Below are 24,696 nucleotides of genomic sequence, written 5' to 3'. Positions count from 1 at the left end.
AAGGATAACACTGCAGGGGACATAAGAGAAACTGGTGAAGTCACACTCAGGGATACTTTGGCGTCCAAATTGGCAGAGGCAGAGAGTCAGGGAGTTAGATGAAGTGTTTCAGCCCAGCTCTAGCAGGAGAAGAGGAGATGCTGGATAAAGACAACCCCAGGGGAGCGAGAAAGAAATGACTCACCTGGAGAGAATATCCGACAAGGGTGAAAGGATAAAAAAAGAAAGGTATCGACTGGAATGGCCAGAGTACCTGAAACCAGTTCAAATGTGGTCAATGGAATTTTTTTAAGACTGCATTTTCATGTGTAACAATTTCCCATCTACCAATACATTGTGGCTTGTTTTATTTGATAGTGCCCTGGTTTTAATCTTTGTTCTTTCAAGATGGTTACTAGAAGTCTAAATACTAAGAGGGTAAAACTAGAGTGCCTGGCTTTAAATGAGGATAGTGACATGATAGGCATCCCAGAAACTTGGTGGAATGAGGATAATCAATAGGTAAGGCTAAGATTTAGTCACGGGTATTTTTAGTAAAAGTCATGGACAGGTCACAGGCCCATGAATTTTCTTGTATTGCCCGTGACCTGTCCATGACTTTTACTAAAAATACCCCTGACTAAATCTTAAAGGGGGTCGCTGTTGGGGGGTTCCGGGGCCGCTGCTGGGGTGGGGGCATCTGGAGTGGTTGCTGTTGGGGAGAAAGCCAGGGGGGGCCTCTGATGGAAGCGGGGTCACCCCAGGAGGCTGCTGCTGGGGGAGGCTGGGACCAGCTGCTGGGAGAAGCCAGCAGCGGCTGCACCGGCCACCTCTGCCAGGGGCCACCCAGGGAAGAGGCTACTCCGGCTGCCTGAAACAGCCGCTGGGTGCTGCCAGCAGCAGCTGCACCAGCCACCTGGGGACCACCACTCGGGACCGCTGGCAGCGACTGCACTGGGCACCACTGCCGGGGGCCACCTGGGGAAGCGGCAATTCTAGCTGCTTGGGGACCACCGTTGGCAGCGGCTACACTGGCCACCCAGAGACCACTGCTCAGGTGGTCCCCGGGGTCAGCCACACCGGCTGCTGCTCGTGCAGTCCCCAGGGGTAGCTGCCTGGGGCCACTTGAGCAGAGGCTGTTGAGGCTGGCCCCTGGGCCACTCCAGCAGCAGCCGGTGACTGCAAGGCTGCCAGAGCGGCTGGCTGCAGAGCTGCTCTAGCAGGGGCTGGTATGGCCACCCTGGGGCCACCTGAGCATCTGGCCCCGGAGCCAGCTGCTTGGGTGGTCTTGCAGTCAGCCACACTAGACCCCACTGAAGTCACGGAGGTCGTGGAAAGTCAGGGTATCCGTGACTTCCGTGACCTCTGTGACCAACACGGAGCCGTATCAATAGAACACGGTAATACCAGGGTACAAAATATATAGGAATGACAGAGTAGGTAGCTCTGGTGGGGGAGGGGCACTATATGTGAAAGAAAGCAGAGAGTCAAATAAAGTAAAAGTCTTAAATTAATCAATCCGTACCACAGAATCTCTATGGAAAGAAATTCCATGCTTGAACAATAAGAGCATAGCAGTAGGACTATATTACTGACCCCCTGACCAGGATGGTGACGTGAGTGCAGAGGCAGAAAACATAATAAAATGGGGGATTTCAATATCCCCATATTGACTGGGAACATGTCACCTCAGGAAGAGATGCAGAGATAGAATTTGTAGACACCACAAATGACTGTTTCTTGGAACGGCTTCTCCTGGAACCCATAAAGGGAGAGGCAATTCTTGATTTAGTGGCGCAAAAGAGCTGGTCCAAGAGGTGAATATAGCTGAGCCACTTGGTAATAGCAACCATAATATAATAATTTTAACATCCTTGCAGGGAGAAAAATACCAAATTAACCCATACCACGGTAGCTTTTAGCTTCAAAAAGGGAAACTACACAAAAATGAAGAAGCTACTTAAATGGAAATTAAAAGGAACAGTCGGTCGAAAGGGTGAAATGCCTGAAAACTGCACGGACACTATTTAAAAACATCATGAGGTACAAATTAAATGTATACACCTAATAAAAATAAACAGAAAGAGAAACAAAAAAATGCCATCATGGATAAACAGTCGAGTAAAAGAGGAGGTTGAGGTAAAAGGCATTCTTTAAAAATTGGAAGTCAAATCCTAGTGAGGAAAATAGAAAGGAATACAAACTCTGGCAAGTCAAAGCAGCCAAGAAAGAATTTGCTGAGCTAAGGATACAAAAGCTAACAGCAAAAAAAAAAAAAAAAAAAAAAAAAAAAAAAATTAAAGTACGTCAGAAGCAGGAAGTCCACCAGTCAGTAGAGCCACAGGACAATCAAGGTGCTAAAGGAACACTCAAGGAAGACAAGGCTGTTGCAGACAAGTTAAACAATTTCTTTGTATCAGTCTTCACTGCAGAAGATATGGGAGAGAACCCCACATCTAAGCCATTCCTTTTAAGTGACAAATGTAAGGAACTGTCCCAGATTAAGGTGTCAGTACAGGAGGTTTTAGAACAAAATGATACATTAAACAGTAATAAGTCACCAAGACCAGATGGTATTCACCCAAGAGTTCTAAAGGAACTCAAATATGAAATTGCAGAACTCCTAATTGTGGTATGTAACCTATTTCTTAACTCAGCCTCTGTACCAGGTGATTGCAGGTCACTATTGTAATGCCTAATTAAAAAAAAAAAAAAAGATCCAGAGGCAATCCTGGCAAATACCGGCTGGTAAACCTAATTTCAGTACCAAGCAAATTGATTGAAACTATAGTAAAGAACAGAATTATCAGGCATATAGATAAACACAATATGTTGGAGAAGAGTAAACAAGGCTTTTGTAAAGGGAAATCATGCCTTACCAATCTATTAGAATTCTTTGAGACTGCCAACAAGCACATGGACAAGAATGATCCTGTGCATATAGTATATTTGGAATTTCAAAAAGCCTTGACAAGGACACTCACAAAAGGCTCTTAAGCAAAGTAAGGAGTCATGGAATGAGAGGGAAGATCCTCTCATGGATCAAATAACTGGTTAAAAGATAAGAAACGAAGCAAAGGAATAAATGGTCAATTTTCCCAATCGAGAGAGGTAAATAGCGGAGTCCCCCCAAAGATCCATTTGCAGATAATATAAAATCACTCAATGTAGTTAAATACAAAGCACATTGAAAAGAATTACGACGTGATCTCGCTAAACTGTGTGACAAAATGGCAAATGAAATTCAAAGTTGATAAGTGCAAAGTAATGCACTTTGGAAAAAGTAATCCCAACTACACATACAAAATAATGGGGTTTAAATTAGCTGTTACCACACAAGCAAGAGATCTTGGGAGTCATTGTGGATAGTTCTCTGAAATCATCCATTCAATATGCAGCAGCAGTCAAAAAAGCTAACAGAAGATTAGGAACCATTAGAAAAAGTATACATAATAAAGCACAAAATATTATAATGCCACTATATGAATCTATGTGATGCCCACACCTTGAATACTGCATGCAGTTCTGGTCACCCCATCTCAAAACAGGTATTTTAGAATTGGAAAGGGTTTAGAAAAGGGCAACAACAACGAATGGGGGTATGGAACAGCTGCCATATGAAGAGAGATGAAAAAGACTTGAATTGTTCAGCTTAGAAAAGAGATGATTAAGGTGGCATATGAGAGAGGTCTATACTACCATAAATGGTCTGAAGAAAGTGTATAAGGACGTGATAGTTACCCCTTTACACCACACAAGAACTAAGGGTCACCTGATGAAATTAACAGACAGCAGATTTAAAACAAAGAAAAGGAAGAAGTACTTCACACAACGCACAGTTAACCTGTGGAATGCATTGCCAGGGGATGTTGTGAAGGCCAAAAGTATAACTGGGATCAAAAAAGAATTAGGTAAGTTGGTCAAAGAGGTAACCCCATACTCCAAGTCTCCCTTTGACTGTCAGAAGCTGAGACTGGACAACAGGGGATGAATCACTCAAAATTGCCTTGTTCTGTTCAATCTGGCACTGGCCACTGTCAGAAGACAGGAAACTGGGGTAGATGGACCATTGGTCTGACCCAGTATGGCCGTTCGTATGTCTTAGTAACCATAATTATAAATAATTGCTAATAACTCCCCTTTTTTCACCCTGTACCTCTGGATTGATTTGCATGACTCAGAGGATTAGCAAAAAGAAAAGGAGTACTTGTGGCACCTTAGAGACTAACAAATTTATTTGAGCATAAGCTTTCGTGAGACTAACACGGCTGCTACTCTGAAACCTGTCATTATCAGAGGATTAGGTATCCTAATTAGGTCCACCTTCACACTCATGTTGCCTTCCAAAACACTAGATTGTAACTTATTACCAAAATCTGGTAAGAGTCACCTTGTGAAGGAAGGATTTGGACATGTGGGAGACATCCATGACACCACCTGCCCAGAGCATCTCAAGCAGAACACAAAAGAAAGTGTCCAGTATTTCAGGAGACACGGTGTGTAAATGCGTTGTCTTTCCTGCTTTGGCACCTTTTACGAAAGAGTCATTGCTTTAGTTGCAGAGACTAATCTCTGCAGAAGGTAATGGGATGCTTCTCTCTCCAAGTTTTTTGCAGACAATATGTAGAAGTCTGTCTTCTCCGTAACAAACATACAAAACAATGTCACACGTGCTACTGATGACCATGGCCAAGCATTTTAAGAAAAGATGAATGTCCGGTAGCTGTTTGACTTCAATGGGAGCAGCTTCATACTCTGCACTCTTGAAAATCAGGCCACCTATTTATCGCTTAATTTTAGGCACCTATTTTTGAAATCTTTAGCCCATGTATCCAACCAGTGCAGAGGGGATGCCTGTGCCATTCTATAGATTTTTTTTTTCTATTTGAATTATAACAGAACCATAATGCTTTGTCTGTTCACCCTACGGCCACCATTCTGATGCAAGGCTTAGCGCACGTTGCCTGGCATGGCACTTCTGTGGATTGTTACAGAGAGATAGACCATTACATCACTTAAATACTTAGTGCTGTGAAACACTCGCAAATGCCTATAGATCATGCTGTTAATGTTCATTAAGAATAATTCACAACAGCTAAATCTTAGATGAGTCACTTATGTGAGAGAAAAGTTTTAGCTCTTATAAAAAAAACCACACATGAAACGCCCCCACACCTTTTTAAAATGTGTTCTGCCATTCCTCAAAAGAACAAAAATAAAGGAGATACCATATAAAGCATTAATCACACACCACTACTGTTGAGAGAGAAAGAGAGAAACTTAATAGCTACAGAAGGCAAGCTCTAGGACAGGAACTGTCTTTTTGTTGTGGGTCTGTATAGCGCTTAGCACAATAGAATTCTCTAGGAACCCTGCTCTATGGGGTTCCTAGGAGCTACCACAATACTAATAAATAATAATATGGAATGGAGGATTGACCTGCCTAGCTGCAGGAATTGCCAGTACAGATGAGACCGTGTACATATAGCATTTTGCAGGTTCAAGTCATACCTTCAACGTTCTTTGCACATTTTCTGTGTAATTTCAAAATACATGTCTGTATTAGTTAGGTGGGCTGCTAAAACCTGCAACTTCCACTTACATGTATGTGAAATGTGGAGCAACTTCATGGCTTTATTTTGCAACATATATAAGTATTATGCATCGATAATATTTTGCAATCTATATTATGAAAATGCAGCATATTACAAAAGGCTGTATGTACGGTATATATACACACTTATAAACACGGCAAAACAGAATCATCATTAACTTACCCGCATTGCACTATCAATAGCCTATCTAGTAGTTAAAGCCACTCAGAAACCATTTAAAGAATGCTGACAGGCTCATTTGCACCCACAGAAAAACCCCTCTGATATATACACCATGTTGAAAATGTGTTAACAACAATAGCAAGGTGTCCCAGGCCAGGATGGACATGACTTTATGAAACTTATTCTAAATCCATGCTGCAGACTGTTTGGAGACTAGGCTACAACGAGCTTTGGCTAGTACGGCTGTCAGAGGAAAAAAAAAAAAAAAAAGTCATTGGCCACATACTACCAATAAACAGTTTTGCAATACTGTAACAATGTCTATTGCTAATCATTGTAGATTGTATACCTGCTTGCTGCTAGCTTCAACCAACCTAGGGCCCTGATCCTGCAGGCTGTTCCACATAGGTGAATCTTGGCTCCTCCATGGAGCCCACTGACTTCCACAGGAGTTACATATGCTCAGTGCCTCTGCAAAAACAATCAGACCACTGATTTAGGTGCCAAAATATAGGCGCCCAGAAATGTTTGCCTCCAATCTTTTTGACCTTGCTAATTCCCATTTACATCCGCAGAGAGTTTCCTTCCATAAAATATAGTATAAAGTATAGTATAAAAGGTTCATGGACCCTTTGGGAGGAATCACGTTTCCGTGCTCTCTCCTATAGGCCACTTGGTAGAATGAAGGATTATTACAAAAAGCAAAGCCATGCTCAGCAATCAGCTTATCCTTCATTGTTAAATGTTCCAATACCTTGCTCGTCACTTAAGCCCAGCTGTCCTGAGTTGTTCCTCCCCCAGCCAAACACAGCTCCAGAGAGAGACAGAGCAAAGCTGTGAGCTCCGCCAGCAGCAACCTGAGCCAAGGGGATCCCATCGAGAGATGTGACGCGCTGTGGGCTGGTTTGAGAGGGGCATTCTTTACCCAGGCCCAGCTGGCCATAGTTGTTCTGTCCCCAGGTGAAGAACTGGCCGTCTGAAATGAAGGCGGACAACTGAAGTTAGTAAGTAAAATCTGCCCAACATGGAAATAAGTCTGTTATGCCTGAATAAGAAACAGTGCTATGGGCTTCAGTGCTACTGAAGGCAGGAGTGGTGACCAAGGCGCTACTGGCGACAAAAATGTGCACTATTGAGCTACCAGGTAAAATAATAAATAAAGTGTGTGATTGACTTAGGAGATTCAGCAGACATTATGGTAAAAAAGACCGTGGATTAACAGAGTGGAAAACTACTATGGCTTACACACTGCCACATAGAAAAAGGCATGTGTTCTACATGCTGAAGAGCAGCATCCAGAAATGCTTTTCCCAATGTCACAACGACTCTAATCCTCCGAAGACTTAAAAAGAACTCCGGCTGCCCCACAACAGTCTGATCAGAATTCTCTCCTCATTTCCTTGGGCTCCCTCCACCCGCTTCTTGTCTCCAGAGGTTTTCTACAGTCTTCTACTTTGATTGCAAGCTCCTTGGGCAGGGCTGTCTCTTAGTTATGTGAGCACACAGAGCATAGCACCATGGGGCCATGGCCTCTAAGCACTACCATAACACAAATATTATTATCATTAACACCATCGATTGAATGTGACAGTACCTGCCGCAAGAGCTAGGCAATGCCAATTGCCACAGGAAACCTGCAGTATCGTCTGTTGGTTCAGTTTCTTTATTAACCTAAAGAGGAAAGATTTTTTTTAAAAAGTAACCACACACACAATGCGATTAGAGTCCATCACATCTTGCCATCACACATGTTTATTTTAACCCCAAACCAATATTTTACCTGCAACATCTGTCTCCCCTACAGATATATAGTCCTAATTTTGAGGAGATTACAGTTACACCCATTTGGGTTACAAAGCAGTGGAGAGGCTAAAGACACCCCTGGACACTACAGACTTCAACTAGCTCCAATAAAGCCAAGCAAACTTTTTCAGTACAGCTGTGTTCTATCATTTGTAAATTGCTTAGAACAGCTGGTTCACAGTGTCTGTAGTGCTAGCCTCTGTCAAGCAACTGGTGTTTTTCTAGTGTCAATGAATGGGATGTGCAGTTTCTTTCCATTTACTAGCTTAAGGTCTTGCATGGAGAATGGCTTAAGGCTCATAAGGTGAAGTTATTTCTTTGAAACATTCAGAAAATGGCACTGAGGGGGTTTCCATTTTTGCTTCAATGATTTTTGTATAACTCTGCTCAAGTCACAAGAGATGTTTTCCTAGCAGCCAGGACTGTAGAGTCAACCTGACATCTGTGAGCCAAGCTGGATTACTTCACATCATGCATCATCAAGATTCTGAAACTGGAACTTCATTAACTGTTTTGCTCATGATGCACAACCTAGAAGAGCTTTCAAGGTTCCTCGTCCATCTCTGTATTGGCTCTGCAGGGCTACCAGAAACAAGTAAGAGAGAAAGCATATATCTGCCCCTAAAGTAAGGCGATCTGACTCAATACGTACAGGGACTAGGTAGCTGGATTAAGGTGATGTTTTTCATCATTTTTCAGATGATACCAAGCTTATTATGCTTTTTAAGACACTTTGAAATGATAGGAACAAATCAGATTAAACAAACGTCAAAAACATCAGCACTATCTAAAGATTTCTGAGTAATATTAACGACAGTGTTGATATGGGCAGTTTCATAGTTCCTTATTAAACTGTGATGTGCCATAAACTCAACTAAGTAAAACGAGTGAATAGGCAACATTGCATGATGTTTTCAAAATCAGAGTGCTCATTCATACACCCAAGTTTACTTCTCTAATCTTGAAAGACAGATCCCATAGCACAAGAATTTTTAGGAAGTAAGAGGGTGATTGGGTGCCAATTGGCGTTTTCATTGCATCCCAACTCCCCCCACCCTTCTCACACAAAGTTCTAAAACATTATACCATGAGGGGAAAAAAGTATCTGCTAATTCATGCCCCATTTTTCCTCCTGAGAAACCAGAGTGGGAGGTCCATTTCATCTGTGATACCGTAGTGTAATGTATTGGGTTGTGCAGCAGAACTTAACAAAAACTCATCTCTGGACCAAAAGGGACGAATGACTTGCAAGGTCCTTCGCTTGTAGTTTTTATTGTGTTTAAAATTTCCCAGGAATTGATTGGTGTATATTACCAAAAAGAAAATTAAAAAACACAAAGTGAAAAATCAGTGGAAAAAAATTAACTTCAGTTTTCAGGGTCATAATCGGGGTCACTAGGGAAGGATGAGAGGACAGAAAAAAGGCAATAAACAAAGTAGGAATATTTCTCACCCAGAAGGCAAGATGGTTGCTCGGTACCCTGGGCGGCCCATGTTACTGAGCCGCCATCTCTCCTACTGGTCCAGGGAGTTCCGACCCTTCTTTTATGAGTACTTGAGCACACATGTGCATGTGTATTTTCCACTACATTGCCTCTCCTTAACAGTCTTGCATTTACACTTAGACTAAATCATAATTAACATAAATAATGTAATGGACTGGGTTGTCTTAACTTAATCCGTATTTTCATGTACTTGAGTGGTCCAACATTCATTGCGTGGGGGAGAGGGGGGGAAGAGAAATCAGTGAAAACCAAATAATAGCTTTTGTAAAACCTGAGATTTTTTCCAATAAAAACCAAACCCAAAGGGCCTTGATGACTTGATAAGCAGAATACAGATGGGGAGAAAAGTCCTCCCTTTATTACTCTTAAAACAAGGAAGGCACACTGAAGTTAATGAAAAGATTCACCCAGGCCCAGGAAGAAGAATTAGAAGATCTAACTTTATACATTGCATGTGAAAACTTTAGCATTTGGTTCCTGTAAACTTACCTTGGTACTGCCACAGAATCTTCCGTAGTAGTGATCCCCAGCTGTCCATCACTACCTGCACCCCAGGCAAACAGCTGGCCCTGGTCACTGAGTGCCACACTGTGAGACTCTCCACAGGCAACATGGACTATGTGCTGATTTGCCAATGCTCCAATTTGCTCTGAGGAAGACAGGAAACCCGCTAAGCAATAGGGCATCTCTCATATTTATGCATGGACATTACAGCCCAGTACATACACCACATATACTTGGGTATAAAGATGACGTGTGTTTATACAGGACCCAGCATAATGAAATCCCGGGCTTGGTTGGGAAACCCGCTACGCACAACTAGAATACAAACGATGAAACAAAAACTGAATTACACCTCTGTTTATGGTGCTTACTTGCACCCCCATCACCCATGGTATCGGATCACCTCACAACCTTTAATGTATTTCTCCTGAACTGTTTCCACAAACATGCTGCATTTGTGATCAATATAGTTTTAAAAACCCAACACCCACACTGCAGCAGAGAGAGGCAGAGTTTCAGAAGAGCACAGGAACTAGCAGCTTCCACTGTGGCACGTATCGCCCGATTTTCAGGGGAGCTCAGTACTCAACACGTTGGGCTCTCTTGAAAGTCTGGCCAAGACTGTGGCTGCTGAGATTTTTGAAAGTCTAGCCTGATGTAGTGTGCGAGTAATGTGCATCAAAGCAAGTGTTATTAAGGTACAGATGCAGGGCATGTTGCAGCTAAGTATTTAGGGAGCTAATAAAGCGAATCCCTATCTGAGATTGTCTCACTCAACTCTCCTGTGAGGAATCAGTGAGTGATCTAGCAGGCCCCTCCAAAACTCCTCAATCCTTCCCTACTTTACCCATCTTCCTAATGCTAGCTCCACCACTCACCTCTCTTCCCTACTTGTTTCTTGGAGCTGTACCCGGCTTACCAAAGCTGAGCTGCTAGCATATCACTAGTACCAAGACTGAACCAGGTATAAATCCATCGACCCAATTAAATTACTACAAATTATAACACTCTCTCCTGTCTGCATTAAACAGTGAGTATATCAAGAGATTTTACAGAGGAATAAAAGTCTGTCACCCTGCCATAAGAATATTGTCTGCAATTAATTTTTCACTACTAAGTCACTCTATGCATCTGAAATAGCTTTAATGTTATTGTAGCATCAGTGATCATGGCACTTTCATTACACGGGTTTTTTTTTTGTTTGTTTTTTAAAAGTGCTTACCTAATTAAATGGAAAATTCCTGTCTTGCAATAAGCTGGCACATGTTTGGTAGCAAAAGTTTCCCACCAAACTTGTAAACTCAGAATTATTTTTTATTAGACAAAAATTAAATACAGATGGAGGTTTCAGACTGGACCAAAAAAGCTTTGCTCTGTAACTTGCAGGCAAGGGATTCATTTTCATAAGAAAACCAGGTTGCCTACAGCAGGAGAGGGAAGGGAGGGGAGATTAAATTATATGAAAATAGCGATCGGTGCTTAGTAACTTAGTCTCTGTAATGGTAACTTTTTCTACCTAAGATTTTCACCTTCTCACATAACAGGAAAGGTGGACATGCCTAACTCAGGACCCAGTTGTCAAGAGCAGCCATGTAAGTTACACACACGAGTCCAAGGTTTGGGCAATTCAGTGCCCAACTGCAGCACTCTGTAGCCTGTTTTGTGCTATTTGCATATGTGATTTGGGTGGCCTATTTTTACAGACAGGCTCCAAGCAACTGGCTGCTGCTTGCGGGTTCCATGGATGATGGTAAGAATAGAGCACAAGAGTAACACACTTCAAGATTGATTTTGGTTCTAGTTCTAGCAGTCTCTTCCTTTTTGTGGCCAGACAATTAAAAAAGGATGTCAGATCATCTTTAAGCTCAACAGGTAGCATTACTGCTTTAGGGTCTGAAAGTCCCTAATTAAAATCCCCAGCTGGAAAGGAATCTTCACAAGAAAACAGAGTGAAGAAACGTCAAATAAAAACATTCCTTCCATTCATGAGTAACTCGCTTTGTTATCTTCTTAACTATAAACTGTAGCCCACCTCTCATGTTACCTTAATTAGGCTTGCTATGATGCACTTAACCATCTGCTATTACAGGCTGTTCAAGGTCTATTCAATATACTCATCACAAACCCACCAGTCTCAGTCTTTCCCAAGTCTGTTCTCTGCACATAATGCTCTGCTCATAGCCAAGAGCTCCAAAGGCACAGCCCATATGCTCTGTATTAGCTACATCCTCTTCTGATTGGAACAGACGTTTAAGACACACACGCAGCTCGGATACGTGCAATGCACCATGCTATAGAATCTACTGCTTCCCTGTTAAACAGTACAAAGTGTTACAGGCAATGGGCAAATACTTCCCTAACCCATCCTCCATCACCCCCTCACAGAGTGTAGAGGACAGACTATTTAAATGTCTGATGCATGCTTACAGGTTCCCATAGGCAATAGCATTTGATAATTGGATGTCAGCATCAGGCATTACTGGACTGAAAATATGCAGAGGAGAAGGGTATGGCTAGTGCTTTTTATTCCCACTATCTTCCTTTTACCGTATTTGCTGGAGAATCATAGGCCCAGCTGAGGTAGTTTAATGCACACAGGAGTTCACAAAGTAAAATGGTGTGACTCCTTAGAGAATGGAAAAGTGTTTAAGTATCCAAGCAATTACGTTAAAGAGTCAACCTCATCTGACAGCTCTGTAACTCCAAACTGCAAGTGTTTATAGAAAACACACCCAGTCACATCCCTTCATTTCAGAGAACAGCCATGCCCCACTGCAGCATCTATGTTCGGAGCCAGCATGCCAGCTGGCAATCCCTGAGGGAGTTCTGAAATGTAGCTCTTCTGTCCACAGGGCCACTTTACTCACCAGCTCCCCACTCACCCACTTTTCCTAGGAGAAGGTAACAAAGTTTGGTTTATTTTAGGATCGTCCTCATTAGATTTTTTTTAATACAAATTGGACCTAAGTATCAGGCCCTGTCAAGCTATACTTGGTGCAAGGTCTGTCCCAAGAGAGCAAGGGGTAAAGGTGGCTTGGCTTCCACTGTACATTTAGATCAGCCCCAAGTCTGCTCCGATTTATTCCTGTCAGTGGCCCCAAGGGGCAATTTTAGCAATTGAAATGAAGAGATGCTGCAGCCACACTCTCTGCGCAGGTGGAATTTTCCCAGCTGATAACGTCCCCCAGCTTTCAGCCCCTTTGCATCAGTGGAGCAACACAGAAGGGTTAGTGTACAATGGTAAAGAGGCCCACTGTCTTCAAGACAGTTTGACTTCACAGTAGTGTAGTAGTAGTGCCCAGTTCTGGTAATTGGGACCCCTGCATTCTATTCTTGACTCTGCAGCCTTGGACAAAGGGAACTTCTCATCGATTTCAATGGGAGCAGAGATGGGCCCACGCTGAATGGGAATGAAAATACCACCTTCAATCTCTGAGCTTTGGTTCCCTCCCCATCCGTCCCATCTATAAAACAGGGATAACATCTACTCCCCAAGGTCGTGTGAAGCTTATCTGTAACACACTGTGAGATCCTTGGAGGCAAGGGCCTATTAGAAGTGCAAAATTTTAAGTTTCTCATGTTAACCGGGCTCACACGGTTGATTTAATTTTTGTTTTGACTCTTTAAATATTTCATTTAACTATTTTAGTTAAAAACAATTTTAACAAAAACAAACCTGCTTTTAAAAAACTTGAATGTTTAACTAAATTCAAAAATTCATATGCTTGTTTTGTTAAAATATTATGTTTGCGATTGAACAAAAAAATCCAGAATACATAATGTTGTTGTTTTAGTTAAATAAACAACCAACAAGAATGCACTTTTATGTAGAAATCCATGATTATATCGAGTCTTCCTGACTAGTGATTTAAATCAATCTGATTTAAATCAAATCCACCCTGATTGTCTGCATGCAAGATAAAACCACTGCACCATTAATCAGGCCTTCCTTTTCCAACACATTTCCTAGTCAGGTTGTGCTCCCTTCCCCGACACAAGAGGCACTGTTTGACATTTGCAAGACAGGTTTTCACCAGATGATTTATTATACATACAGTACAGATAGCACCAGAAGCAAGCCTAGTATTGCACATATGTAGGACAAAGTTACCCCAAAGTTACCCGTGCCATCTAAATGTAACAAATATTATGTACTGAGGCTGCACTGGCAAAATTCGGATCCGTCATTCTCCACTGATGGTGACAACTGGTGGAAGCAGCAGTGTAGACAAGGTGCAGACTTTTCTAACACAGTGGTGTGCCTTCTCAGCTGAGACACCACACCTCGTCCAAAGCTTGGCAATAGCAGCTTTGCAATGTATGTTAGGTGAAATGACCAGGAGTTACCAGCTTACTGCCTGAGGGCGATGAGTGCTGCTCATGGTATATCTGACAGCTAGTGTTACACAGGGCACGTATGGTCCCATACAATGCCCACACACCACACCAAGAGAGTATTAAGGTTGCAACTTGAATCGCGCAAAAGGCAGGAAATGTCAAAGTCGGCACGTCTAACTCATTCTGCCCTCCTTGTGCATAAGCATTATGACCATGTTTAATAGATGCCACTCACTCCCCAGGGGGTCCTGCCGAAATAACAGCACGTGACTGCACAGCAACATAGACACAATAAAAAATACATAATAAAAAAACAGTTGTGTGTGGGGGTCCAACAAAATGAGACTGGGAAGCAAAGGGTTACAGTGTCTTCATACCTCACACTAACTTTTAAATCAAACCCCATTTTCAAAGTACCTGGTGGGATGAGTCCCCAGACATGTCACCCTCCCCCCAGCATGTTTTTGGAGAATGCCACCTCCCCTCACCCATGTACATATGAAGTCACTCTATTTTAAGGCTGACAGCAACCACACACGTTGATTCAGCCAATTAGAAAAGTAACCTTTGCAGTGCAGAACACGGAGGTGGCTGTGCTGGTCTGAGTCACAGCAGCATGGATGAAGTCAATCACAGTGATTCAGGATCTGTGGATTTTATTCCAGAAAGAGCCAGATAACTCAAATATAAAGATTTTTTTATAGCCAAGAAGAAAACCTAGTTCCCATCTCCCAGGTTATCATGGCAGTAAGCAGCAGAATCCCTAGCTGACAACAGAAAAAACACTGCTCAGCTAAGCGACTAGGGTTGCCAGGCATCCAGTTTTTGATTAAAAGTCCGGTCGACGGCACAGCAGGACTAAGGAAGAGGCTCCCTGCCTGTCCTGGCTCCGCACGGCTCCTGGAAGCAGCCAGAATGTCCGGCTCCTAAGCGCAGGGGCAGCCAGGGAGGCTCCATGTGCTGCCCCTGCCCTGAGCGGTGGCTCCACAGCTCCCATTGGCTGGGAACTGCAGATCCCCCTGGACCCTCCACCTAGGAGCTGGACATGCTGGTCACTTCCGGGAGCTGCCTGAGGTAAGCGCTGACCGGCCGGAGCCTGCACCCCAAGCCCTTTCCCACCCGCCAACTCCCTGCCCCAGCCCAGAGTCCCCTCCCACACCCAAAATTCCTCCCGGAGCCCGCCCCCAAGCCTCTGTCCCAGTCCTGAGCCCCCTCCACACCCCAAACCCTCATCCCCAGCCCCACCCCAGAGCCCACACCCCCAGCCGAAGACCTCCCACACTTCAACCCCCGGCCCCAGCCCAGAGCCCTCTCCCGCACCCTGAACCCCTCATTTCTGGCCCCACATCAGAGCCCGCACCCCCAGCCCGCACCCCAACCCCCTGACCCAGCCTGGTGAAAGTGAGTAAGGGTGGGGGAGAGTGAGCAATGGAAGGAGGGTGGATGGAATGAGTGGAGGTTGGGCCTCCAAGAAGGGGTGGGGCCTCAGGGAAGGGCAGGGCAGGGGGTGAGGCAAGGATGTTTGATTTTGTGTAGTTAGAAGTTGGCAACCCTATAAGTGACTAGGGTCATGAAGGAGCATAACAGGCTTTGCCTGAAACACTCTACTCTGGTTGCTTCTGGGAAAGCTTTGATTGACTCACTGAGGCAGGTGGCTCATTACCTGGTCTGGATCCAAGGGAGATGGGGACGGGGGAAGTGAGGGTCATCTAGCATGTGGGCTGAGTAGCCTGAGAGAGGAATCCTGGGAGCAGCAAAGTTTGGGGAAGTTTGAGCCTATTTATTTATGTTCCCTGATTGTTGTTTTGTTTGTTAATAAAGCCAAAACTCAAATGGGGTAGTTACTAAAAACGACACTGGCAAGTCAGGCAATTCAGAATTAAATTTAAAACTAAAATGTTTTCAAATTAAGGCATGTTCAAAGCACCGGGCAGCTCAGTGTTTACTCAGGGAAGGTACTAACAGCAACCTTAACTTTTCCCTTTAGCTCTCTCTGTTCTCTGCTTGATTAAGGGAGATCAAAGAAAGAAAGATCACATAAAAGAAACTTAGCTATTCCCGATTCTATTGCATAATAAGTTAGAATAATATGGTATTATGTTGCAAGATGATCTAGTAACACCACTTAGTTCTTATAAGGTCTGATCCAATGACCACTGAAGTCAATGGGTTCTTTCCACTGAGCTCAACAGGTGTGTGGGGTGAAAAGCGCTATGTGACCTGGACCAGTCATTCACTGGCATTTCATCACAGTACTTTACAAAAGGTGGTCAAGTGTCAACAGCATATCACAAATCTCCAGAGAATGAGGGCTTGGTGTATTAAACATGAACATTCAGCTGGCATCCCACCACCAACCTTCTCATCAGGGGCTTCTGACAGATGCTTCTGCACCCTGCTCATAATGGCCCTATTTCTACAATACACAGAAGCCTGTGTTTTAAGCCTCATTCAAGTCAACTGAGTTTAAAACATGCTTAGACACCCTGCTGAATTGGCGCCCGCAAGACTGGAGCAGATAACACAACAGTTCAACTGATTGTAATCGAAAGCGCTCGAAGGGAAAAACTACCAAGAACTCTCTCTCTCCTCATCACACTCTGATCACCTCTCCGTGGTTTGTCAGCACCACCCACATCATCTGATCAGTTGCAATCTTTACCACTGTGTTATCTACAAGTATAATTGGTAGCTCCTCAGTCTGTTATTTCCAACATCCGTAAAACAACATTCATACTAAAGGTGCTGTAAATACCAACACAACTTTAGGACACTCCTAAGATGCCATTCCTGTTAAGTCTGCCTGGAGAACTGTGACAGCCGAAACCAATCTATTGCAGCTCCAGATGACTGATAGCCCATTTTCAGACAGGAAATGACACACAGTACCAACTCAAAAGTCCACTCATATTCAAAGGAGGAATCCCACTCCTGCAGACCAGGGTGTGACACTCTGGCTGATCTCTCAACACCCTTTCCCATGGCAACTCACGCACTCTTGGACAACAGGGTTACTGGCCCTTTCCCATGCATGGATGATCAGCGCTGGCCAGGGAGCTGAAAGCTACGCTCTTATTGAGTAGAAGCATCAGTGGGAAAAAGAGAGTAACAAGTAAACTCAGGAGTTCATCTCCGCACCCACCTTCTTCTCCACTTGATCACAGATTCATAGATACTAAGGTCAGAAGGGACCATTCTGATCATCTAGTCCGACCTCCTGCACAACGCAGGCCACAGAATCTCACCCACCCTCTCCTACGAAAAACCTCACCTATGTCTGAGCTATTGAAGTCCTCAAATCGTGCTTTAAAGACTTCAAGGAGCAGAGAATCCTCCCTCAAAATGACCCATGCGCCATGCTACAGAGGAAGGCGAAAAACCTCCAGGGCCCTCCAATCTGCCCTGGAAGAAAATTCCTTCCCGACCCCAAATATGGCGATCAGCTAAACCCTGAGCATATGGGCAAGATTCACCAGCCAGATACTACAGAAAATTCTTTCCTGGGTAACTCAGATCCCATCCATCTAATATCCCATCTCAGGGGATTAGGCCTATTTACCCTGAATATTTAAAGGTCAATTACTTGCCAAAATCACATTATCCCATCATACCATCTCCTCCATAAACTTATCGAGTAGACTCTTAAAGCCAGATAGATCTTTTGCCCCCACTGCTTCCATTGGAAGGCTATTCCAAAACTTCACTCCTCTGATGGTTAGAAACCTTTGTTTAATTTCAAGTCTAAACTTCCTGGTGGCCAGTTTATACCCATTTGTTCTTGTGTCCACACTGGTGCTGAGCTGAAATAATTCCTCTCCCTCTCCTGTATTTATCCCTCTGATATATTTATAGAGAGCAATCATATCTCCCCTCAACCTTCTTTTAGTTAGGATAAACAAGCCAAGCTCCTTAAGTCTCCTTTCATAAGACAAGTTTTCCATTCCTCGGATCATCCTAGTAACCCTTCTCTGTACCTGCTCCAGGTTGAATTCTTCCTTTTTAAACATGGGATACCAGAACTGCACACAGTATTCCAGGTGAGGTCTCACTAGTGCCTTGTATAACGGTACTAAAACCTCCTTATCCCTACTGAAAATACCTCTCCTGATGCATCCCAAAACCGCATTAGCTTTTTTCACAGCCATATCACATTGGCAGCTCATACTCATCCTACGATCAACCAATACTCCAAGGTCCTTCTCCTCTTCCGTTACTTCTAATTGATGCGTCCCCAACTTATAACTAAAATTCTTGTTATTAATCCCTAAATGCATAACCTTACACTTCTCACTATTAAATTTCATCCTATTACTATTACTCCAGTTTACAAGGTCATCCAGATCCTCCTGTATAATATCCCGATCCTTCTCTGAATTGGCAATACCTCCCAGCTTTGTATCATCTGCAAACTTTATTAGCACACTCCCACTTTTTGTGCCAAGGTCAGTAATAAAAAGATTAAATAAGATTGGTCCCAAAACCGATCCCTGAGGAACTCCACTGGTAACCTCCCTCCAGCCTGACAGTTTGCCTTTCAGTAGGACTCGTTGTAGTCTCCCTTTTAACCAATTCCTTATCCACCTTTTGGTGTTCATATTGATCCCCATCTTCTCCAATTTAACTAATAATTCCCCATGTGGCACGGTATCAAATGCCTTACTGAAATCTAGGTAAATTAGATCCACTGCGTTTCCTTTATCTAAAAAATCTGTTACTTTTTCAAAAAAGGAGATGAGGTTGGTTTGGCACGATCTACCTTTTGTAAAACCATGTTGTATTTTGTCCCATTTACCATTGACTTCAATGTCCTTAACTAATTTCTCCTTCAAAATTTTTTCCAGGACCTTGCATACTACAGATGTCAAACTAACTGGCCTGTAGTTACCCGGATCACGTTTTTTTCCTTTCTTAAAAATAGGAACTATATTAGCAATTCTCCAATCATTCGGTACTACTCCTGAGTTTACAGATTCATTAAAAATTCTTGCTAATGGGCTTGCAATTTCAGGTGCCAATTCCTTTAATATTCTTGGATGAAGATTATCTGGGCCCCCCGATTTAGTCCCATTAAGCTGTTTCAGTTTTGCTTCTACCTCAGATATGGTAATATCTACCTCCATATCCTCATTCCCATTTGTCATGCTACCATTATCCTTAAGATCCTCTTTAGCCTTATTAAAGACTGAGGCAAAGTATTTGTTTAGATATTGGGCCATGCCTAGATTATCTTTAACCTCCACTCCATCCTCAGTGTTTAGCGGCCCCACTTCTTCTTTCTTAGTTTTCTTCTTATTTATATGACTATAGACCCTTTTACTATTGGTTTTAATTCCCTTTGCAAGGTCCGACTCGACTTTTAGCCTGTCTCACTTTATCCCTACATGTTCTGACCTCAATTAGGTAGCTTTCCTTGCTGATCCCTCCCATCTTCCACTCCCTGTATGCTTGCTGCTTCTTCTTAATCACCTCTCTAAGATGCTTGCTCATCCAGCTTGGTTTACAACTCCTTCCTATGAATTTTTTCCCCTTTCTTGGGATACAGGCTTCCGATAGCTTCTGCAGCTTTGATTTAAAGTAATCCCAGGCCTCCTCTACCTTTAGATCCATAAGTTCTTCAGTCCAATCCACTTCCCTAACTAATTTCCTTAATTTTTGAAAGTCAGCCCTTTTGAAATCAAAAACTCTAGTTGCAGATTTATTTTTGTTAATCCTTCCGTTCAGTTTGAACTGAATTAGCTCATGATCACTTGAACCAAGATTGTTCCCTACAACCATTTCTTCTGTGAGGTCCTCGCTACTCACCAAAATTAAATCTAAAATGGCATCCCCTCTAGTCGGTTCAGCAACTACTTGATGAAGGAATCCATCAGCTATCGCATCTAGGAAAATCTGAGCCCTATTATTATTACTAGCACTGGTCCTCCAGTCTATATCTGGGAAGTTAAAGTCTCCCATGATCACACAGTTTCCATTAGTATTTACTTTATTAAAAACATTAAAAAGGGCTCTATCCATATCCAAATTAGATCCCAGAGGTCTATAGCACACCCCAAGCACTATCGTAGGAGAGGCTCTACTAGTTATCTTCCCCAATGTAATTTTTGCCCAGACGGACTCTCTCTTATCCATTGCATCGCTTCTTATTTCTTTACATTCCACCTCATCATTGATATACAATGCTACTCCACCACCTTTACCTTTATTTCTGTCTTTCCTAAACAGCACATACCCTTCAATACCTTAGTCCAGTCATGACTACTATTCCACCATGCTTCTGTTATCCCTATAATATCTGGTTTCACTTCTGCACCAATAGCTCTAGTTCCTCCATTTTGTTACCTAGGCTCCTCGCATTGGTGTACAAACATCTTAATTTTTGCTGTTTGGCCTCGCTCACATTTTGTACCCTATTAGGCACAGTCATTCTACAGCCAATATAACCTATTAGACTGGTATCCACACTGCCCTCGCTCCTTATATACATTCTCCTACACGGCTGTATCCTTTCTTACTTTGTCTTCTTCCCTCTCAATGCTAAAATCTGGCGTGGAGATTACCTGGATATCTCCCAACCATCTTCCCCAAAATCCTAGTTTAAAGCTCTCTTTATCAGTTGTGCCAGCCTCCATCCTAGAAGTCTATTTCCTTCCCTACTCAGATGAAGTCCATCCCGAGAGAACTGTCCTCTGTCCGTGAATGCCTCCCAGTGGCCATACATCCCAAAGCCCTCCTTATAGCACCACTGCCTAAGCTATCTGTTGACAGTCATGATCTTGTCACACCTTTGTTGCCCTTCTCTAGGAACAGGCAGAATCCCACTAAAGATCACCTGAGCCTCAATTTCCTTAAGCGTCTTCCCCAGCCTAGCATAGTCTCCCTTAATACTTTCCAGCGAGAATCTAGCCGTATCATTTGTTCCCACATGAAGGATAATTAGGGGATTATTTCCCGCTCCCTTTAGGATCCTTTTCAACCTCAGGTCTACATCCCGTATCTTAGCACCCAGAAGACAGCACACCCTTCTATTCTCTGGATCAGCTCTAGTTACAGGCCTGTCTATTCTTCTCAATAAAGAGTCCCTGATCACATAGACCTGCCTTTTCCAGGTGACGGTGCTATTCTCCAGTCTCTCTCTCCCCTGTTCCCTCTGGCTGCAAGTTCTTTCCATTCCTATTTTCCCTTATAATCCTCTTCAACCCATCTTGTATCCTCCTGGAGCTCATATTTGGTGTAGTCTCCCTTGACTCTTCCCCTTTTCCTATAGGACTAGCCTCTCTTCTCTTATTCCTTGCCCTTCCACCTTCATTAACTACCTGCTGAGCCCCTTCTTCATTTTCCAACTCTGCAAACCTGTTCCTAAGCTCTATTTCTCCTTCACTAGCCCGTCTTTTCCTCTGCCTTGTTCTTTTAGTCACATGCTTCCACTGACCACTTTCCTCACCCAGTCTCCCCTCAAAATTCCCCAGCCCTGCTTCCATCTGTAAGTCTGAGTTTTTCCCTTCAGAGACCTCATATCTTTGCTCCATCATCTGCTCAAACCCCTTCCTAAACTCAACGAGACTTTCCACCTGCATCTCCAAACCTCGGATCTTTTCCTCCATCAGCTCTATCAGACGACATTTCATGCAGAAAATACTCTCATCAGGTCCCCCCTCCAGGATCAAGTACATACCACAGCTTCCACATCCAGTCATCCCCATTGTGTCTTCCATTACACGAGTCACTCCCACAGCTGCCTCCGTATCTGTCATAGCCTTCCCCCCTAAATCCTGTTAATCTGGGAAACACAAGCCACACCAAAAGACCATCCCCCACAGCAAAAACAAACCCCAAACAAGCACCACAATACAAACTCCCCTTACAAACTCCCTCTCAAACTCCCCTGTTTACAGCTCTGTTTGCTAGCTCCTGTGTCACTGCAGCCGACTACTCTCTAGCTCAACCAGAGTTGCTGCAATTATGCACCAGATTGGCCTTTCTTTCTCTCCACTTTGTGACTGTGGGGCAGAATCACAGACAATAACTCATCTGATAGAAGTTGGCACTTCTGGCAACCTGGCACTTGAAGGGCAGTTTACATCACCTACCCTCCCTCAAAACAGAGACTATCCTCTGTTCTTTGAGCTCGGATGTCTGCATATGAGAAGAAGAAAACTGTCTCTGTATTTTCAGCCGCCTCAATCACCAAGTGAGCTCAAACTTTACACCAGAGTATAATCCTCTGGAACTTGCGAGGCTTGCTCTTTCCTATGTCCATCCAATGGCCATGCTTTACAATTCCCAAATTTGAGGCCCCTTTTAATGCTTCTGGAGAGGAAAAGTGGGGGGAGAAAGAGAACAGGAAGTTTCATTGGAACCAAAATGTCCTGCAGCAAAATCTTCCGGCAGCCAGATTTGGTCTTTTAGGAGGCAGCTCCATTCACATCAGAAGCCTAATTCACCACCAGTGCAGATCAGTTAGCTGCATCAACAATGGAAACTGCAGTGCAGCAAGGCCTTTGGTATGTTTACTACAGTGCCATCTGAATTGCAATGGAAGGGAAAGAGAAACGGAAACAGATACAAATAAAATGTTGCATCATGAAGTAACAATTTTAGGAGTGGGGAGGAGAGAGAGAAATGGAAATTTTAAAGAAAAGGTAAGGCAGCGGCAACTGGGGCATGTTGTGATCACCAGAGGAGCTACAGACTCGAGCAAATCAAGGCTGGTGACTGCCAGGCAATGGGGCCTCAACTTCTGCTGTCTTCTTTCATCCAAGTCACTCTAATGATGCTTATCTGCCTATACGTAACGTGTGCCACTTCACGCTGAACATGGCCTGAGTAAACCCTGTTCTAGTTTATGAAGCTATTTATGGTAGGGCTAGATAAAAGAATTCCGGAACAAAACGTGACATGTTCCCCGCTCATCTGTATACCCAGAATAGCTGACAGCTCAGTGCAGCCCCGGGGCATCACTCTGCATCTACTTGGTGTAGTCAGCTACCCCAACTCAGCAGCCATAGGCGCAGCTGACTGTCATGAAGGTGAAGTTTCCTCTTGGCCACACATGGCTGCCTAGTTTTCAGCTGTGCCCAGCCCTCGGGAATGTTATGAGCATTCTCATTGCCTCATCGACAACCCAGACACAGACTGGTTCTCTCGCAGCTGACAATCAGCTAGAGATGGTTCTTAAAATGGCCACATGCACATACAAGGCTCCTGAGGACAGGCCATCAGTTGGGAGAAGAAAGCCCTGTTGGGATAAACACTCTCCCTTCCCACATGGGTAAGGCTAAGATTTTGTCATGCATATTTTTCGTAAAAGTCACAGACAGGTCACGGGCTATAAAGAAAAATTCACAGAGGCCTGTGACCTATCGGTGACTTTTACTAAAATGATTAATGACAAAATGGGGAATTGTGGGGGGGCTCGGGGGTCCCCCACCATTTCTGGCAGCAGGAATATCCTACAGTTCTTAGCCACCACAGGCGGTGGGGGGGACCCTGCAGCACCCAGTCACCATGAGCTGAAGTCACAGAGGTCTCTGGAAATCACAGATTCCATGACTTCCAAGACCTCTGTGACAAAATCGCAGCCTTACACGTGGGTCATGTGGCAGCAGTGGCAGCTCACCTTCTACAAGGGGACCACCACCAGCGATGGGAGCAGGAATCCTACCTCCCCAGCTCTCTTCCAGGATCAGAGAAGGAGAGGTCAGCCCCCAGCAAATGTTTTATTTTTTCGTTATAACTAAATAACTAAGAGGTGGCCAGGAACAGGGGAGCGAAGACAGGTTCCTCTCTCTCCCTCCCACAGCAGTTGCACAATGGGGTTAATACAGCCCCTATACATTGTAGTGACTTCTGATGCCAGCTGGGGTGGGCAAAAGAGAAGGGAATCGATATGAGGCAAGCAGCATTACTCAGGAGGCAGAAAGCATCTCCACCACTCACCTCTCCATGACGGGAAAATCGAATCACCCGCCTTGCTTGCACACTGGTTTTCCCCGATCAGGCAGGCTCAGTGATCAGCTGCATTAGCACAGCATGCGAGGGCTTACCTGTCTTGAGGGCTGGATGGACATAAAGATAAAAGGGCTCGGACATTAACACTAACATCATCTACATCTTAATTAAAAAAAAAAAAATCACAAGAGCCTCTGTCCATGTATTTCTGCCCACAGGGGTGTATTATGGTGATTACTGAATACTGATTACTTTCCCCACAGTATCTGGTATTTATCATTGTGGGCACCTAGGTACCCAAGCTGAAGGGCCATTGGACTGCTGTAGTATGTCAACAAAGAGAACGATGTTCTATAGCAGCGGAGTGGGTCTTAGCTGCGGCACAGCTTAGACAAACCTGCCAGGGATGGTCTAGGTTTCCTTGGTTCTGCCTCAACACAGGGGGCTGGACTTGACTTCTCGAGGTCCCTTCCAGCCCTGCATTTCTATGATCATTTCTCTTAGAACTGGTTCCCTCCTCTCCAATGCAATCCAGATCAATTTCACAAATACTGCTAAAGAATATCCTGCTACTAAGAGGGCAGGGGGATTTAAAACAGCATTTCAGATAGTTTCTGACATTTTAAAATGACTTAAGTAACCCTCAGCCCTGAGATAGACTGATGCCATTTAGACAGGTTTCAGAGTGGCAGCAGTGTTAGTCTGTATTCGCAAAAAGAAAAGGAGACTTGTGGCACCTTAGAAACTAACAAATTTATTTGAGCATAAGCTTTTGTGAGCTACAGCTCACTTCATCGGATGCATTCGGTGGAAAAAAATGCCATTTACACACATTCAGAGTA

General features: G+C 43.7%; 1 protein-coding gene across 7 annotated transcripts in view; it reads right to left on the bottom strand.

Annotated features, from left to right (window-relative positions):
• Positions 1-24,696, bottom strand: part of HERC3 (HECT and RLD domain containing E3 ubiquitin protein ligase 3) — a 122,638-nt gene that overhangs the window by 69,523 nt on the left and 28,419 nt on the right. For 6 of the 7 annotated variants that reach the window (XR_005292583.2, XM_038399716.2, XM_038399714.2 and 3 more), the window contains exons 3-5: positions 9,554-9,713; positions 7,351-7,427; positions 6,511-6,732 (exon numbers count right to left, since the gene is read on the bottom strand). Coding sequence is in view for 6 of the 7 variants with exons in the window: in XM_038399716.2 (XP_038255644.1) it covers positions 6,511-6,732; positions 7,351-7,427; positions 9,554-9,713 (459 nt within the window). In the remaining variant the exon portion in view is untranslated. Of the gene's footprint in view, positions 1-6,510; positions 6,733-7,350; positions 7,428-9,553; positions 9,714-24,696 lie in introns of those variants that run through there. The other variant, XM_043513875.1, reaches the window with a different exon arrangement.

This window comes from Dermochelys coriacea, chromosome 4 (genome assembly GCF_009764565.3).
Source record: "Dermochelys coriacea isolate rDerCor1 chromosome 4, rDerCor1.pri.v4, whole genome shotgun sequence".
NCBI lineage: Eukaryota > Metazoa > Chordata > Testudines > Dermochelyidae > Dermochelys > Dermochelys coriacea.
Note: the sequence above shows the minus strand (reverse complement) of the source record. Positions and strands in the feature narration are given on the sequence as shown.